Source organism: Sciurus carolinensis, chromosome X, assembly GCF_902686445.1.
Source record: "Sciurus carolinensis chromosome X, mSciCar1.2, whole genome shotgun sequence".
NCBI lineage: Eukaryota > Metazoa > Chordata > Mammalia > Rodentia > Sciuridae > Sciurus > Sciurus carolinensis.
Genome location: NC_062232.1, coordinates 89,287,207 through 89,303,306, shown reverse-complemented (window position 1 = coordinate 89,303,306; position 16,100 = coordinate 89,287,207). Strand labels below are relative to the sequence as shown.

General features: G+C 39.1%; 1 protein-coding gene across 1 annotated transcript; it reads right to left on the bottom strand.

Annotated features, from left to right (window-relative positions):
* Window positions 1–1,100: 1,100 nt before the first annotated feature.
* Ncbp2l (nuclear cap binding protein subunit 2 like) lies at window positions 1,101–11,457 on the bottom strand. The gene is given in 3 exon segments (XM_053743332.1): window positions 1,101–1,354; window positions 1,357–1,550; window positions 11,441–11,457. Coding segments are annotated over 3 exon segments (465 nt in total).
* Between the last annotated feature and the right edge of the window lie 4,643 nt (window positions 11,458–16,100).

Genomic DNA, 16,100 nt, shown 5'->3' with positions numbered 1-16,100 from the left:
ATTAGATAATGTTTCAAATGTAAACAAATAAGCAGTCATACTATTTAGAGATATGGAGGAAACTTTCAAAAACAAAATAACTGCTTAAAATTAAATTATTGCATAAGGAACAGACCTAAGCCAGATGTAGTAACACATCCCTCTAATTCCAACATCTTGGGAAGCCAAGGGAGGAGGATTGCGAGTTCAAAGACAGTCTCAGAAATTTAGCAAGGCGTTAAGCAACTTCACAAGCCCTGTCTCTAAATAAAATACAAAAAGGGCTGGGGATGTGGCTCAGTGGTTAAGTGCTCCTGGGTTCAATGTCCAGTACCAAAAACAAAAGTGAACAGGCCTCATATATGAGAGGGTAGGGCAGGAGGATTCTCCTTTCATCATAAACTCTTCCAGACTTTTTACGGTTTAAAGTAATGTTCCTGTGCTCCTTTGATATTTTCTTTAATTTTCCATTTATTTGACTTCATTTTAAATACACGTTAAAAAATGATCATTTTGGGCCCCAGGAACATGTTTGTAAAATCCAGCTGAAGTCTTCCTCAAAGGGAGGTTGAACTTTGGAGGCCACAGATCTTTTATACCGAATTCATTCCTGAAGAACATTTCACTTTTGACCAGTTTGATAATCAAACTGGTGAACTGGAAATTGGTCAGCCACCTTCAAAATTAAGATGGGAGGGGCATGGTGGTGCTTATCTGTAATCTCAACAACTGTGGAAGCTGAGGCATGAGGATTGCATGTTCAAGGCCAGCCTCAGCAACTTAGTGAGACCTCCTCTCAAAATAAAAAACAAAAAGGACTAAGAATGTAACTCAGTGGTAAAGGGCCCCAAGATTCAATCCCCAGCGCGCACACACACACACACACACACACACACACACACACACAGAGAGAGAGAGAGAGAGAGAGAGAGAGAGAGAGAGAGAGAGAGAGAAGATGGGAACTGAAGGATTTTGTTTATGTTTGTGGCATTTAATAAATTTTCAGAGAGAAAGGGTTTCTTCTCAGCAAGTGATTTAAACTTGTTGTGGAATGGGGTATTTGCATATCTGATGTTGTTCTTTAATCTATTTTTCAAGAAATTTGAACTTCAAGGTTTTCTCTAGTGGATTCCTCTCCTAATGTGGGCCTCCCCAAATCCTCCATCAAAAACATTAAAGTTTTCAAAAAACTCATCTATTACCTGACCCCCAGATTGGCCCTGGCCTCATTGTCTACCCTCTAAATAACTGAGATCCCAATTTGTGCCAATGATATGGTCATTTAGGCAAGTCCCATTTAGGAAGTGCATGGCATTTTCAACATCAGCCCTGTTATGGTATTCTACAAAACAGAAACCACAGGATATTTTCTTCTATCCAGTCCCATAAATACATTCTTGATGTCACCATATTCACTAAAGAGCTCATATATTGACTCTGTACAAAAGGAAAAGTTCCCCACATAGAGTGTGGAGTTCTCTTTCAGTAATTTTTCATGCTCAACATTATCACCACTGAACTGCTGGTCCTGGTAATCATGCAGTTCCAGGAAGGAGACATTATGCAGAACTCTCAAGTCATTGGACGTTGTATTGAATGAACAGAGTGCAAACAGCAGTTTTCAGTCGAGCTAGGCAACAGTGATATCACCACTGCAGTCCTAAGTTAGATTTAAAATGGAAAAAAAGGAAATTATAAGGAGGGAAACAAAAGTACAAACTTGTGAATATTTGATTCATATCCAGATTCAAGGTCACCTCAGCTCTTGAACATGAGCCCATGTCAAGACAAACTAAAATGAACAATTTCAGATCCAAGAAGATGACCATAAAATCCAACTTTTAAAATCTTCCTGAAAGATACCACAGAGAGTGTGTCTGTCTTAGGTTGACTCAAATCTTATATACTTAATCTGTCAGCAAAGAGCACTTTTAATAACAGCAAGCTCTTGGAAATTATGGCATAAAACAGTTAAATGGATCAAATTATCATGGAAAATAGCACTACCATTCTTGAACAAGCACTAGGTATCAGATAAATCACATATATGATCAGTGTCAAATCACAAATACTGTTGGAACATATTCTGATAATTTGTAATTCAAGTCTACAATATGGGAATCAACATATTATACTGTTAGATTATACAAAGGGACCCTGTATACTCTCAAGTTTACAAGTAGCTATATAAAAATGAAAACTCTCTGGTAAATTTGACCTAAATTAAGATTAGATTTTATTAGCAATAATTCCACTTATTATCTTCAATTTTAGAAAGACTTGCATTTAATTAGTTGAATATTCCAAGTCTATTTTTAAAATCTTTTTAGAGAATTTCAACTAATGCCATTTTCTTCCTTTGCTAATTTTTCTTACAGAAGACAGAAACATTAAAAATTATTCAATAGATTTTAGCAACACTTTTCAAAAATAGACATTATTTTCCCCTTTCCATCTCCTATTTTATGGTGGCTCCCAAATTTTAGGGTGAGAGAAATACTTGCAGAACTAAATTTAAATGCAAATTCTTCCAGCTCACCCTTAAGAGATTCTGATTCAGTAGATTTGGAGAGGGACCTGGGAATTAACCTACACCCCTCAGTTATCCAGCTGCAAGTAATATAAGGACCACAATTTGAGAAACTGCTGAGGAAGTGCATTCCCTTAACACAGATTAAATGAGTACTTTATTTGTCAAACATTATGCTAGGTGCTGTGAATACAGAATACTAAGAAAGAGTGAAAATAAATATTTTAGAATGTAATGAATCCCAGACATCAACATAATATGACTTGTACACACAGTAGATAAGCAACAGATATCTGTTGAATGAACAAATTAACAGATGAATGAATGAGTTCATAACTGAGTGATATCAGACAAGAAAATACAACATAGTGTGATTAATACTATTTTAGAGATTTTTTGGAGGTAACAGAGAAGGAAACTAATATTTATTGGTTATCTGTTTTGTGACAGACATTGTCTACACTTTCCACTACATCACACAGGAGGAGTTAACCCAAGTTGGGAACAAAAAAGAATGCTTGTTAGCGAAGGGTTCAGAGACTGATTCTCAGAGGACATGGAGGATGTGGGATGCATGTGTGTGCAAATGTGCTCATGCATTTTGGGGGCTGGAAATGTAGGAGTTTAGGGAATAAATTAGGGAGAGGAAAGATGTGGTAGGGCAAAACACAGAGACTAATATGAGCAAAGAAAGTTGAAATGGAAACCTAAAATAAATAAACAAGTGCAAAGAGTGCTGTACAATTGAAAACAATAAAACTGGGAGGCCCTGTCTATTAAGATGTCTTTCAAAGAGCAGTAGGAAGCCCACTGCCCCCCCCAAAAACTCATCTTCCTGACAGCCTTTCAATGATGTCTGAAAGTATGCCACTGGAAACTCATTACTTTGAGTCATTGACAAATTGCCCTGCTAAAAACAAATATCCCTCCCAGACTTCATTTCCTTTTTTTGATCTGGTTGCTAGATTGGCAGATCAGAGAATGTGATAGCTATACGGGATTTCATCTGATCCAGGCATTGGACAAAGTTTTCTATAATTTCCTTGTAGATGAGATGGAAAAATATAAACTGGATGCTTGAACTGCTTGTTGAGAAAAGCCTATAACTAGTTGAACCACTGTAGCCAAAGGAGTGAAAGAGTGGTTTGGTCAGACTGGAAGGGAAATTATAGTACACAGCCAAAGAGTCCTGTTCCTGGTCATATCTCGTTTGGTTCATTTATGACTTTGATTTAATACAAATAAAAGTTTTCAAAATGGTCTGTGCAGTCCAAAGATGAAATGGGCTGCCTTGAGGAGCAGTGAGCACTAGGCACCAAGGGATTCATGCCAACCTTGGAGAAACTCTTGAATGGTAGTCAAGCAGTACACAGGCCCCTTTCAATCAGTGTGGAATTATGAGTCAAGCATGAATTTGGGGGTGGATACTGGATATCGAATGGAGAACTTACCACTGAGTTACATTAACGGCACTTTTCCTTTTTCTTTTTATTTGTATTAGAGATTGAACCAGAGGCACCTTCCACTGAGTCATATCCACAGACCTTATTTATTTTTTATTTGAGACAGGGTCTTTCTTAGTTACTAAATCTAACCTCAAACTTGTGATCCTCCTGCCTTAGCCTCCTGAGATTTTTCACCCACCAGCCTTTTTTATTTTTATTTTTTTTTATTTTCAGACATGATGTTGCTAATTTCTTTTTTCTTTTTTTACCATTTATGGAACATTTATTATGTACCAGGAGCTGAGCACTTTACATAAATTGTTTCATTTATTTATTTATTTATTTTTATTGCAAACAAATGGGATACATATTGTTTCTCTGTTTGTACATGGCGTAAAGGCATACCATTTGTGTAATCATAAATTTACATAGGGCAATGTTGTTTGATTCATTCTGTTATTTTTTCCCTTCCCCCTCACCCCTCCCACCCCTCTTTTCCCTCTATACAGTCCTTCCTTCCTCCATTCTAGCCCCCCTCCCTAACCCTAACTCTAACCCTAACACTAACCCCTCCCACCCCCCATTATGTGTCATCATCCACTTATTAGCGAGATCATTCATCCTTTGTTTTTTGAGATTGGCTTATCTCACTTAGCATGATATTCTCCAATTTCATCGATTTGCCTGCAAATGCCATAATTTTATCATTCTTTATGGCTGAGTAATATTCCATTGTATATATATACCACAGTTTCTTTATCCATTCATCAATTGAAGGACATCTACGTTGGTTCCACAATCTGGCTATTGTGAACTGAGCAGCTATGAACATTGATGTGGCTGTATCTCTGTAATATGCTGATTTTAAGTCCTTTGGGTATAGGCCAAGGAGTGGGATAGCTGAGTCAAATGGTGGTTCCATTCCAAGTTTTCTAAAGGGTCTCCACACTGCTTTCCAGAGTGGCTGCACTAATTTGCAGCCCCACCAGCAATGTATGAGTGTACCTTTCTCCCCACATCCTCGCCAACACCTGTTGTTGCTTGTATTCTTGATAATCACCATTCTAATTGGGGTGAGATGGAATCTTAGGGTGGTTTTGATTTGCATTTCTCTTATTACTAGAGATGTTGAACATTTTTCCATATGTTTGTTCCTTGCTTGTAGATCTTCTTCTGTGAAGTGTATTCATTTCCTTAGCCCATTTGTCGATTGGATTATTTGCATTCTTGGTGTAGAGTTTCTTGAGTTCTTTATAGATTCTGGAGATTAGTGCTCTATCAGAAGTATGATTGGCAAAGATTTTCTCCCTCTCTGTAGGCTCTTTCTTTGCATTGATGATAGTTTCCTTTGCTGAGAGAAAGCTTTTTAGTTTGAATCTATTCCAGTTATTGATTCTTGCTTTTATTTCTTGTGCTATGGGAGTCCTGTTGAGGAAGTCTGGTCCCAAGCCGACATGTTGAAGCTCTGGACCTACTTTTTCTTCTATAAGATGCAAGGTCTCTGGTCTGATTCCGAGGTCCTTAATCCATTTTGAGTTTAGTTTTGTGCAGGGTGAGAGATATGGGTTTAGTTTCATTCTGTTGCATATGGATTTCCAATTCTCCCAGCACCATTTGTTGAAGAGGCTATCTTTTCTCCATTGCATATTTTTGGCCCCTTTGTCTAGTATGAGAAAATTGTATTTATTTGGGTTTGTGTCCGTGTCCTCTATTCTGTACCATTGATCCACCTTTCTATTTTGGTACCAATACCATGCCATTTTTGTTACTATTAGTTTGTAGTAGAGTTGAAGATCTGGTATTACGATACCCCCTGCTTCACTCTTTCTGCCGAGGATTGCTTTAGCTATTCTGGGTTTTTTATTCTTCCAGATGAATTTCATAATTGCTTGCTCTATTTCTGTAAGGTACATCATTGGGATTTTAATTGGAATTGCATTGAATCTGTATAGCACTTTTGGTAGTATGGCCATTTTGACAATATTAATTCTTCCTATCCAAGAACATGGGAGATCTTTCCATCTTCTAAGGTTTTCTTTAATTTCTTTCTTTAGTGTTCTGTAGTTCTCATTGTAGAGGTCTTTCACCTCTTTTGTGAGATTGATTCCCAAATACTTTATTTTTTTCGAAGCTATTGTGAATGGGGTAGTTTTCCTAATTTCTCTTTCTGAAGATTCATCGCTTATGTATAAAAATGCCTTAGATTTATGTGCATTGATCTTATATCCCGCTACTTTACTGAATTCACTTATGAGATCTAAAAGTTTTCTGGTGGAATTTCCTGGTTCCTCTAAGTATACAATCATATCATCAGCAAATAGGGATAGTTTGAGTTCTTCTTTTCCTATTTGTATCCCTTTAATTTCTTTGGTCTGTCTAATTGCTCTGGCTAGAGTTTTAAGGACGATATTGAAAAGAAGTGGTGAAAGAGGGCATCCCTGCCTTGTTCCAGTTTTAAGGGTGAATGCTTTCAGTTTTTCACCATTTAGAATGATATTAGCCATGGGCTTAGCATAGATGGCCTTTACAATGTTAAGGAATGTTCCCACTATCCCTATTTTTTCTAGTGTTTTGAGCATGAAGGGGTGTTGTATTTTATCAAATGCTTTTTCTGCATCTATTGAAATAATCATGTGATTCTTGACTTTAAGTCTGTTGATATGGTGAATTACATTTATTGATTTCCTGATGTTGAACCAACCTTGCATCCCTGGGATGAAACCCATTTGATCATGGTGCACTATCTTTTTAATATGTTTTTGTATGCGATTTGCTAAAATTTTGTTGAGAATTTTTGCGTCGATGTTCATTAAGGATATTGGTCTGAAATTTTCTTTCCTCGATGTGTCTCTGTCTGGTTTAGGTATCAGGGTGATATTGGCTTCATAGAACGAGTTTGGGAGGGTTCCCTCCTCTTCTATTTTATGGAATACTTTGAGAAGTATTGGAATGAGCTCTTCTTTAAAGGTTTTGTAGAACTCGGCTGAAAACCCATCTGGTCCTGGACTTTTCTTTGTTGGTAGGCTTTTGATGACTTCATCTATTTCATTACTTGAAATTGGTCTATTTAAATTGTGTATGTCTTCCTCGTTCAGTTTAGGCAGTTCATATGTCTCTAGAAACCTGTTGATGTCTTCGAAATTTTCTATTTTATTGGAGTATAGATTTTCAAAATAGCTTCTAATTATGTTTTGTATTTCAGTCGTGTCTGTTGTGATATTTCCTTGTTCATTCCGAATTTTAGTAATTTGGGTTTTCTCTCATCTTCTCTTTGTTAGTGTGGCTAAAGGTTTATCAATTTTGTTTATTTTTTCGAAGAACCAACTATTTATTTTGTCAATTTTTTGTATCGTTTCTTTTGTTTCAATTTTGTTGATTTCAGCTCTGAGTTTAACTATTTCCTGTCTTCTACTACTTTTGGTGTTGGTCTGTTCTTCTTTTTCTAGGGCTTTGAACAGTAGTGTTAGGTTGTTTATTTGTTGAGTTTTACTTCTTTTATTAAATGCACTCCATGAAATAAATTTTCCTCTAAGTACTGCTTTCATAGTGTCCCAGAGATTTTGATATGGTGTTTCTTTGTTCACATTTACCTCTAAGAATTTTTTAATTTCCTTCCTAATATCTTCTGTTATCCATTCATCATATAATAGCATATTGTTTAATCTCCAGGTGTTGGAGTAGTTTCTGTTTTTTACTCTTTCATTTATTTCTAACTTCAATCCATTATGATCTGATAGAATACAAGGTATTCTATTTTCTTGTATTTGCTAACATTAGCTTTGTGGCATAATATATGGTCTATTTTAGAGAAGGATCCATGTGCTGCTGAGAAGAAAGTGTATTCACTCTTGGTTGGATGGTATATTATATAAATGTCTGTTAAGTCTAAATTATTGATTGTGTTATTGAGATCTATGGTTTCTTTGTTCAATTTTTGTTTGGAAGATCTGTCCAGTGGTGAGAGAGGCGTGTTAAAATCACCTAGTATTATTGTGTTACGGTCTATTTGGTTTCTAAAATTGAGAAGGATTTGTTTGACATACATGGATGAGCCACTCTTTGGGGCATAGATGTTTATGATTGTTATATCTTGCTGATTTATGCTTCCCTTAAGCAGTATGAAATGTCCTTCTTTATCCCTTCTGACTAACTTTGGCTTGAAGTCCACATTATCTGAAATGAGGATGGATACTCCAGCTTTTTTGCTGAGTCCATGTGTATGGTATGTTTTTCCCCATCCTTTCACCTTTAGTCTATGGGTATCTCTTTCTATGAGGTGAGTCTCTTGCAGGCAACATATTGTTGGATCTTTCTTTTTAATCCAATCCACCAGTCTATGTCTTTTGATTGATGAATTCAAGCCATTAACATTCAGAGTTATTATTGAGATATGATTTGTATTCCTGGTCATTTGGTTCATTTTTTAAATTTTATTTATTTATTTATTTATTTATTTTTTGACACGACTTGGTTCCTCCTTTATTTGACAGTTCCTTTAGGATAATTCCTCCCTTTGCTGATTTGCTTCTTTGTGTTTTATCTCTTCCTCATGGAATATTTTGCTGAGAATGTTCTGTATTGCTGGCTTTCTTTTTATAAATTCTTTTAGCTTTTGTTTATCATGGAAGGATTTTATTTGATCGTCAAATTTGAAGGTAAGTTTTGCTGGGTATAAGATTCTTGGTTGGCATCCATATTCTTCCAGAGCTTGAAAAATGTTGTTCCAGGCCCTTCTAGCTTTTAGGGTCTGGATTGAAAAATCTGCTGATATCCGTATTGGTTTCCCCCTGAATGTAATTTGGTTCTTTTCTCTCACAGCCTTTAAAATTCTGTCTTTATTTAGTATATTCAGTATTTTCATTATAATGTGCCTTGGTGTGGGTCTGTTGTAGTTTTGTGTATTTGGAGTCCTATAAGCCTCTTGAACTTGAGTTTCCATTTCATTCTTCAGATTTGGGAAATTTTCTGATATTATTTCATTGAATAGATTGTTCATTCCTTTGGTTTGTTTCTCTAAGCCTTCCTCAATCCCAATAATTCTCAAATTTGGCCTTTTCAGGATATCCCATAGTTCTTGGAGATTCTGCTCATGATTTCTTACCATCTTCTCTGTTTGGTCAACTTTGTTTTCAAGGTTAAATATTTTTTCTTCAATATCTGAGGTTCTGTCTTCCAGGTGTTCTATCCTATTGGTTGTGCTTTCTATGGAGTTCTTAATTTGGTTTATTGTTTCCTTCATTTCAAGGATTTCTGTTTGTTTTTTTTTCAATATCTCTAACTCTTTATTGAAATGATCTTTTGCTTCCTGTATTTGCTCTTTCAACTGTCGATTGGTGCTATCATTCAATGCCTGCATTTGCTCTTTCATCTCATCATTCAATGCCTGCATTTGCTCTTTCATCTCATCATTTGCTTCCCTGATCATTTTAATTATGTACATTCTGAACTCCCTTTCTGTCATTTCTTCTGCCATACTGTCGTTGGATTTTATTGATGTAACATCTAGATTTGTTTGGGGCATTTTCTTCCCTTGTTTTCTCATATTGTTCAGGAATCAGTGGGTCCTTAAGATATTGCAGATTTCCTCTATTGACTTATAATGTCCCTGAGATTGCTAGTTTATCCCCTCTTATACTTCAGTAGCCTGCAGTCTTGGAGGAAGTTGATAATGCAGTGCTCCACAAGGAAGCTGCCTCTCTAGGGATGGTGACCCTCAGGTGGGGTATATTCCCTGCTTGTGGGCAGAGGTGCCTCCACTTGTTGACCAATGGTCATCCAAAGGGGAACTAGGCTGCAGGCTGAGGCAAGGCCTGTTTGTGCCTGTGTCTCTGGTTTTACCGTCCTTGTGGGAAAACCTCACCTGGCAGGGAAGACTCACCCAGTGGGGAGGTCTCGCTGGTCATTTCCCCTCCTAGAGGTTCCCCTCAATCTACAACTACCACCTGGGCTGGGCTGTCTTCCTCTGCAACGTTCCCAGGGGCCCGGACCTACCTCCTGGGCCTGGGAGCCTCACCCTTCGCAGGCGAGTCTCCTTAGGCTGCCTCTCCTCAGAGAATCTGCCTGCAGTCCTGGAAACTTCGCTCCGCCCCTAGGCGTGTCTCTGTGTGGCTCTTCCAGCAAGAAGCCGGTCCTGGGACCCTGCTCTGCACCTAATCGCCTGGTTATGCGGCCCCTCCTCTGAGCCGCCACCTGGAGCCCCATACAATAGCTCCGAGACCCAGAGACCCGCCACACACCTCCTCCTCCGGACAGCCGCCCAGTGCTCCGACGCAGTCACTAGGAGTCCAAGCAACTCACTTCACGTCTCCTCCTCCCGCCAACCGCCCGTAGCCCTAGGCAGTCACTCCGAGTCCAAGTGACCCACCCTGTTCCTCCTCCTCCTCCGGGTAGCCCCCCGGGTGTTCAGGAGCAGTCGCTCGGAGACCAAGGGACCCACCGCGCTCCTCCTCCAGGCAGGCCACCGGTGTTCAGGAGCGGTCGCTTTGAGTCCAAACAACTCACCACTCGCCTCCTCCTCTGGCAACCGCCTGTAGCTCTGATGCAGTCACTCCTAGACCAAGCGACCCACCGCACTTCTCCTCTTCCTCCGGGCAACCCCCCGGTGTTCAGAAGCGGTCGTTCTTAGTCCAAATAGCTCGCCATGCAGCTCCTCCTCAGACAGCCACCTGTAGTTCTGATGCAGTCACTCCTAGACCAAGCGACCCGCCGCACTCCTCCTCTTCCTCTGGGCAGCCCCCTGGTGTTCAGAAGTGGTCGCTCTGAGTCTAAACAGCTCGCCACGCTGCTCCTCCTCAGGCAGCCGCCCGGAGCCCCAGTGGTTGCTCCGAGTCCAAGCGCTGTGCTGAGCCGCCTCCTCTACGATGATCCCAGTTGTCCGTGTTTACCGCTCCAGCGGGGGGAGGGGCGTCTCACTGAGCAACTCTACTTCACAGATTCCCTGCGTTCCGGGGCTACCGCCCCATCCGGGACGCCTCCCCAACGGGAGAGACTCACCCCACGGCTTTGAGTTGGTCCCAAGTCTCTCACTATCTCCTCTTTTGAATCCTGCGTCCTGGAGCAACAGGAAATGCAGCCGCCCTCTAGTCCACCATCTTGAAATCCCCCCGATGTTGCTAATTTCTGAGGGCCTTGCTAAGTTGCCAAGACTGGCCTCTAAATTTTGATCCTCCTGCTTCAGCCTCCTGAGTCTCAGGGATTACAGGCCTGTCCCACCATGCCTGACTCAAACACAAATTTTTTAAAAATATTTTTAGATGTTGATAGACCTTTATTTCATTCATTTATATGTGGTACTGAGAATTGAACCCAGTGTCTCACACAGGCATTCTACCACTGAGCCACAATCCCAGTCCCTCAAGCATGAATTTTGAAGTCAAGAGACCTTGACTCAAATTTCAGTGTCACCACTTCCTAGCAATGTGATCCTGGGCAAGCACTTATACTTTTTTTAATTTTGTCCTCTGAAACCAGGGATCAAAATACCTACCTTGAAGCAAATGCCATGACAAAATCATGTAAAAGCACAAAACACAGTGCTTGACACACTGTAGGTGTTCAATAAATGATAAATCTTATACCAATTTTTCTGATTCAGTGACTCAGAATAGGAAATATAAATCCATCTCAAATCTCCCAATGATACCAAGTTAGGAGGAACTTTGATATGATCTATGTAGTCATGGGGGAGGCTGAGCCCAAACTGACAAGGTGATAATACTCACCACGAATATGTGTAAATTATTGTTTTAGGCTCAATGCATGGCAAAAATAATGGGGTGAGGTGGATCTGGAGAGAGCCAAGATTGGGAGCTCTGTTTTATAATTGGGGAATCCCATAAGTCAATCATTTCTTCACTCATTTCTTCATTCATTCAATAAACATGTTTGGGACACTGTGCTATATTCTGAGTCAATAAGAATAAGATGCAACCCCTTCCATCAAAGAATTCACCACAATCTCAGAAGAAAGACAATTTAAAAAATCAAGTATAAAAAATGTGATTATTCTAATCACAGAAGCACATAATGGGCCCAAAGGCAAAACACAGAGTGCAATGCAAAACTGTAGAAGAGGAGGTAAAGGAGGGGAGAACTTTCTATAGAATTCACATTCTATAGAAACTTTTTAAAAAATTATATTTATTTTTGATTAGGTAACTCATAATTTCTTTTTCTTTTTCTTTCTTTTTTTTCTGCTTTATTTGAACACACAGGACCCTGTACACGCTAAGAAGTTAATTCAGATTTGTGGTACAAATTATAAAATGGTAAGCAGATTAACTCTTCCACTCCTCTACCCCAGATACCCGATTCTCTACAGAGGCAAATCACTACAGTTAGTTTCTTGTGAATCTATCCAGACCTATTGAATCCAGGTTTGAAAGTCAAATAAGGGTTTGACTATAAGTCAAGGGATCATTCTCAGCAGAGACAAGAGTATGTGCAAAGGCACAGGGACACTAAGGGGTGTTCAGCTTGACATCATTTGGGCAAGAGGATACAAAGATGACAGGAAATAAGATTGGAAGGGTTGACAGAGATAGGTTGTGAGGGGCCTTGTAAGTCATAGGGAGCATCTTGAAGTCTACTAACAAGCAATGGGAATCCGTGATATGTCTTCAAGCAGGAGTGGTGTGATTGGATTCACATTAGAGAAAACTCATTCTAGCACCAGTGGAAGGACTAAAGTGGAGTAGGCCAAGAGGCAGGGAAACCAGTTAAGAAACTATTTGAATAGATCAAAAAGGAGATGATAGAAAGCCAGGACTAATATGTTGTAATAACTTCAAATGGAGACATATCAGGTAGATATTTAGAAGACAGACTTAACAGGTATCAATGACTGATTGAACGAAAATATTAGGATAACTCTCAAGTTTCAGGCCTGGACCATCATGTGGATAGAGATCTGAGTTACCAAAATGTTGGCAGTGAAGTGGATAGGAGAAAGGGGTGGGTTTGAGTAAGGAAGAAGAATTTGGGACATACTGAGTTCGGATTGAAGGTACTTATGGGATGTGCCATATTTTACATGTCTAGTACCAATTTAGTATACAGGCTCTAAAGCTCCACAGGAGATCTGGGGCTACAGATCAATAGAGGCCAATAGCATGGTTCCATAAGGATGAATGAGATGATGTAGGGGAAAGGTATAGAATGACAAAAAAATCCTGGGAAAGACTGTCATTTAAGTGGTGGCAAAGGAAGGGTCCACAAAGGAGCATGAGAAGGAGTAATCAGAGAGGAATGAGGAGAATCAGCAGAGGTACAGAACCACCAAAGGTAAGGAGTAGACACTTTCAAGAGAGTCATGAGGACAGAAGTAGGATGAGAGCAATCAATTATATTCCACACAGCAGAGAGAATGCCAGTAAAATAAAGACTCGAAATTGTTCATTGGATTTTTCAAATAGGATGTCATTGTTTTTCTCAGCATGAGCTATAACAGTGGTGTTCTGGAGACAAAAAAAAACTGGAGTTGGGTTGAGATTTGAATAGGAGGTGAAGAGATGGAACATAGATCTACACTTTAGAAAACCTTCCATGGTCATTGAAGAAGAGAAATAGGGCAAGTGCCAATTGGAGATAGGCTTGAAGGAACGTTGTGTCTGTTTTTAAAGAAGGGAAATTTGAATATATCTAAATACTGATGGTAAGTAACCATAAAAAGGACAAGAAATTGAAACACAGATGGGAAATAGGAATACTGATGAAGAAAGTTCCCCAAGGAGGTGGGAGATCATGGGCTCCAAAGCACAGGTAGGTGGATTAGCTTTGAACTGAAAAGAATATGTTTACTCCTTCAAGACAAAAAAAGGAGGTTAGGACATTTAGGAATGAAGTTATGTGGCAAAGCAGGGTCAGGGCAGAAAATTAGCATCTGATGGCTTAGATTTTCATAATGAAATAAGAGGTAAGGTCATCTACAGAGAATAAAGTGGATCATGGGAAGATGTTGGTGAAGTGGAGTAGAGATGAAAATGATTGAAAAGATACAGCTTATACTTGGGTCATCTAAAGGAAAGAAAAATCACTTAAGATGGTGGTCAGAATTGGAGTAGAGAGGGAAACTATAAGTGAGGTTGTGAGGTATTCAACAAGTGAAAGAACTGGAGAGCAGTGGAGGATAGTGGAAAGGATAGGAAGAGAGTGTCTGTGCCATTTCATGGTCCTATATGATAAGAAAGAACAGAGAACCTCTACCATTGAAACTTTGAAAAGGTTGGTCATTTGGTAGATATTAGGTACCTGACCCCAATGTAAGTGTTCAAAAAATATGAAGAAGTAACTTACTCTTTTTTAAGCTAGCACAATTGTGAGATTGCTTCAGAAAATGATACGAAGTGAAAATCCCCAAATTACTCAGCACTGGCCAAACCATATAAGGGGCAGCGTGTCCATTTCTAGGAGATTTGTTTTAAAGTGAATATATACAAGCCATAGTGCATCTATAGAAGGGTCAAGAAATCACCAAGGGGTGAGGGAATAGCTCAGTGGTAAAGTGCTTGCCTAGCCTGTGTAAGGCCCTGGATTTCATCCCCAGCACTGAAAAATATGGAAGAAAGAAAGATGGAATGAAAGAAGGAAGGAAAGAATCATCAAGGACTCGTTAGGAATTGGGTATGTTTAGTCTAGCTAAGAGATAGTTAAAAGAGAATATGAGAGATATCATAATATATTTGACAGGCTATTTCTGCTCCATGTGATAAAAGTAAGATTAATGGATAAAAGTTACAGGAGAAGATTGCAATTCTTTTTCAGCACAGTTTTTAATTCATCCAGTGATGAAATGTTAACTTACCTAGTCTATTCAAGTGAAGGCTGATTAAACATCTATCCACTAATGGTGTTAGAAAGGCTAACCCTTAAAGTTAACCTCCCTAATGTTTAAAGAGAAGATGTAAAACCAATCCAGTTGTCAGGAGCCACAGATCATCAAGCAGCTTTGTAGATATTGTGAAAGACTTCTTCCTACCAAAAAAAAAAAATAGAGGTTGGCTGGAGTAGAAGGCCCTCCCTGACTCTTGCTGTTGGGGAAGAATTAGTCACAGACTCTAAAAATAGAAGAAAATTTTGAAGAGTGGCTCAAAATGATCACAATCAAAATCCTAAGAGGAGGAAGGAGAGAAGGTGGCAAGAAAAAGCAAATAACCTTCCAGGAAACAAATTTTACTGGACTTCTGGAATTGGCCAGAGGATTCAGCAAAGAATCTTTTCAATGTCTGCCTCAAAACTAATGCCTTGAATTGTTTCAGCTATGAGAAGGAAATAAGATTTTGGATTGTTTAAAGAGCCAGACAATTGCCTGCTTCATATGAAGCTAGTAATTCTTCCTCTTCTGAGGAAGGAAATTAGAAAGAGCTGGGATAGTAGTGTTACATGCATTATACTTTTGTAAGATGGTTCCTAGTAGACAGAGAGCTAAAAGCAGCTGTTGCAGCCTAGAAGCCCTTGGCCAGAGATCTAGCTTGTGCCAAGAGAAATTAATGCCTGTTTGAGACTTCCTGGAGCTCAGAATGGGAGAAGATGCTCATACATATTTAACAGCTGTATTTAAATGAGCAGTTGAACATAAACTGAAACAGACTGGCAGACCCAAAGCAGAGACAGTGACCTGGAGTAGCCTGCAGAGGAAAACAGAATAAGTGATTGTTTTGTGTAGAAGCTGATTTCAATTAAATTAGGAAGCAGGTATTCATGGATTTTTATTATTTGCACTGTATGGCCTTGCAATTCAAAGTGCTGTCTTTGGACTAACAGGAGTAAGATCACTGGAGAGCTTGTTAGAAATATAGGATCTTGGGTCCCTCCACAGACCTGCTTACTGATAATCTGCCTTTTAACAAGCATTTGGTGATTTGCATGCGCAGTAAAGTTTGAGAAACACTGTCATATATGGTTTCTTAGTAGAGCTTTTGCCTAGCAAAACTCTACATTCCTCCTTCTTTCTCTCCCTTCCTCCACCTCTCTTGTTTTCTGATATTTTTTCCTACTGAGCTAGCAAATAACTCTAATCATAGGTAATAACCTTAGCAGTAGGGCTCCTAAAATACTCAGATAAAGGAAAGGATTGCCAAGTGCATATTATAAAGCACAGGTTTGGGTAAGGGGAAACCATTGACTTGATCTGATATATTATCCGTGTG